This window comes from Meleagris gallopavo, unplaced genomic scaffold (assembly GCF_000146605.3).
Source record: "Meleagris gallopavo isolate NT-WF06-2002-E0010 breed Aviagen turkey brand Nicholas breeding stock unplaced genomic scaffold, Turkey_5.1 ChrUn_random_7180001957811, whole genome shotgun sequence".
NCBI lineage: Eukaryota > Metazoa > Chordata > Aves > Galliformes > Phasianidae > Meleagris > Meleagris gallopavo.
In genome coordinates this window covers 13065-14733 of record NW_011217761.1, presented here as the reverse complement: position 1 = coordinate 14733, position 1669 = coordinate 13065, and the positions used below count along the sequence as shown (strand labels likewise).

Sequence of the window (1669 nt, the reverse complement as noted above, 5' to 3'; positions counted from 1 at the left end):
GAGTTCCCCAGCACAAGTGCCCATGGCAGCCCTCAGCGCACCACACTTGTCAGCAATCCTGCTTTTCAGACCCAGTGCTGCCCCAGCCGTGTCCCACACAGGGGTCTGCAGAAAGCCCTGCTCTACCACCAAGAACATAGAGATGGCTTCAGGAAAAAGCTCTGCATTAAACATGCAGTCGGTGCTGCAAATGGCTGATGTGAGGGGCTGAGGGTGGCAAACATCCAGAGCCACCTTCCTGGTCCACCTGTGTCGCCAAGGGCATAGAGAGGAAGGGGAGTATGGAAGTGAAAAGAGAGCAGCACTGCAAAGACCACGTCGTGCTGCTGTCTGTGGCCATTGGTCCTGGAAAGCTGCAGCTGCGTCTCAAACACAGAAGAGAGGATGGAACCAGTGGGCAGTGAGGGGCAGCCCCATGGACACTGAGGCTGCCGCTCTGTGTTGCAGCTGGGCTCCTGGACCCTGCACTACTCCTGCATACGTGAGTTGCTCCTCCAGTTTCAGACAGGGTAAAACATGGGAACAGAGACAAATGAATTTCTGCTGGCTTCCTTATTGTATTTATCAACAGAGCGCCCTGTTCTACAGGTACATGAGATGAGTGTGTCAAAACTACAAAAATGTAGCATTTCAAGAATAACAGGTTTTAAATTGAAGTCATGTCTGTGAAAATAAGAAGAAGAAGACAAATAATCACAAGAGATTGTCCTAACAATTTCTCAATTACCTTGAGACCCCTTTTAGGCTGGCATGCATCTTATGGATGCTGAAGAAGTATGTATTGCTCACTGCAGTCTTGAGCTCCTGGTTCCTCAAGCTGTAGATGAGAGGATTCACTGCTGGAGGCACCACTGAGTACAGAAATGACACCACCAGGTCCAGGGATGGGGAGGAAACTGAGGGCAGCTTCAGGTAGGCAACCATGGCAGTGCTGACAAAGAGAGAAACTACAGCCAGGTGAGGGAGACACGTGGAGAAGGCTTTGTGCCGTCCCTGCTCAGAGGGCATCCTCAGCACGGCCCTGAAGATCTGCACATAGGACACAACAATGAATACAAAGCATCCAAAGATTAAACAAAAACTGAAATAAATAATCACAGTTTCCCTGAAGTAGTCTGATTCTGGGCATGAGAGCTTAAGAAGTTGGGCGATTTCACAGAAGAACTGATCCACAGCATTGCCTTGGCACAGAGGCATTGAGAATGTATTGGCAGTGTGCAGCAGAGCATTGAGAACCCCAGTGGCCCAGGCAGCTGCTGCCATGGTGGCACAAGCTCTGCTGTCCATCAAGGTCCCGTAGTGCAGGGGCTTGCAGATGGCAACGTAGCGGTCATAGGACATGATGGTGAGAATGCAATACTCTGCTGAGATGAAGAAGAGAAAGAAAAAGACCTGAGCAGCACATCCTGAGTAGGAGATGTCCCTGGTGTCCCAGAGGGCATTGGCCATGGCTTTGGGGAGAGTGGTGGAGATGCAGCCCAGGTCGAGGAGGGCGAGGTTGAGCAGGAAGAAGTCCATGGGGGTGTGCAGGCGGTGGTGGCAGGCTACGGCTGTGCTGATGAGGCCGTTGCCCAGGAGGGCAGCCAGGTAGATGCCCAGCAAGAGCCAGAAGTGCAGGAGCTGCAGCTGCCGCGTGTCTGCCAACTCCAGTAGGAGGAACTCGCTGATG

The 1669-nt window shown here is 52.1% G+C and overlaps 1 protein-coding gene across 1 annotated transcript in view; it reads right to left on the bottom strand.

The window, feature by feature from the left end:
- Positions 1-727: 727 nt before the first annotated feature.
- The window catches only part of LOC100541387 (olfactory receptor 14J1-like), a gene marked incomplete at its 3' end in the record, with an annotated part of 9193 nt that continues 8251 nt past the window's right edge, over positions 728-1669 (bottom strand). Inside the window, exon 2 of the mRNA XM_010728431.1 lies at positions 728-1663. Coding sequence (XP_010726733.1) covers positions 728-1663 — 936 coding nt within the window. The remainder of the gene's footprint in view (positions 1664-1669) is intronic.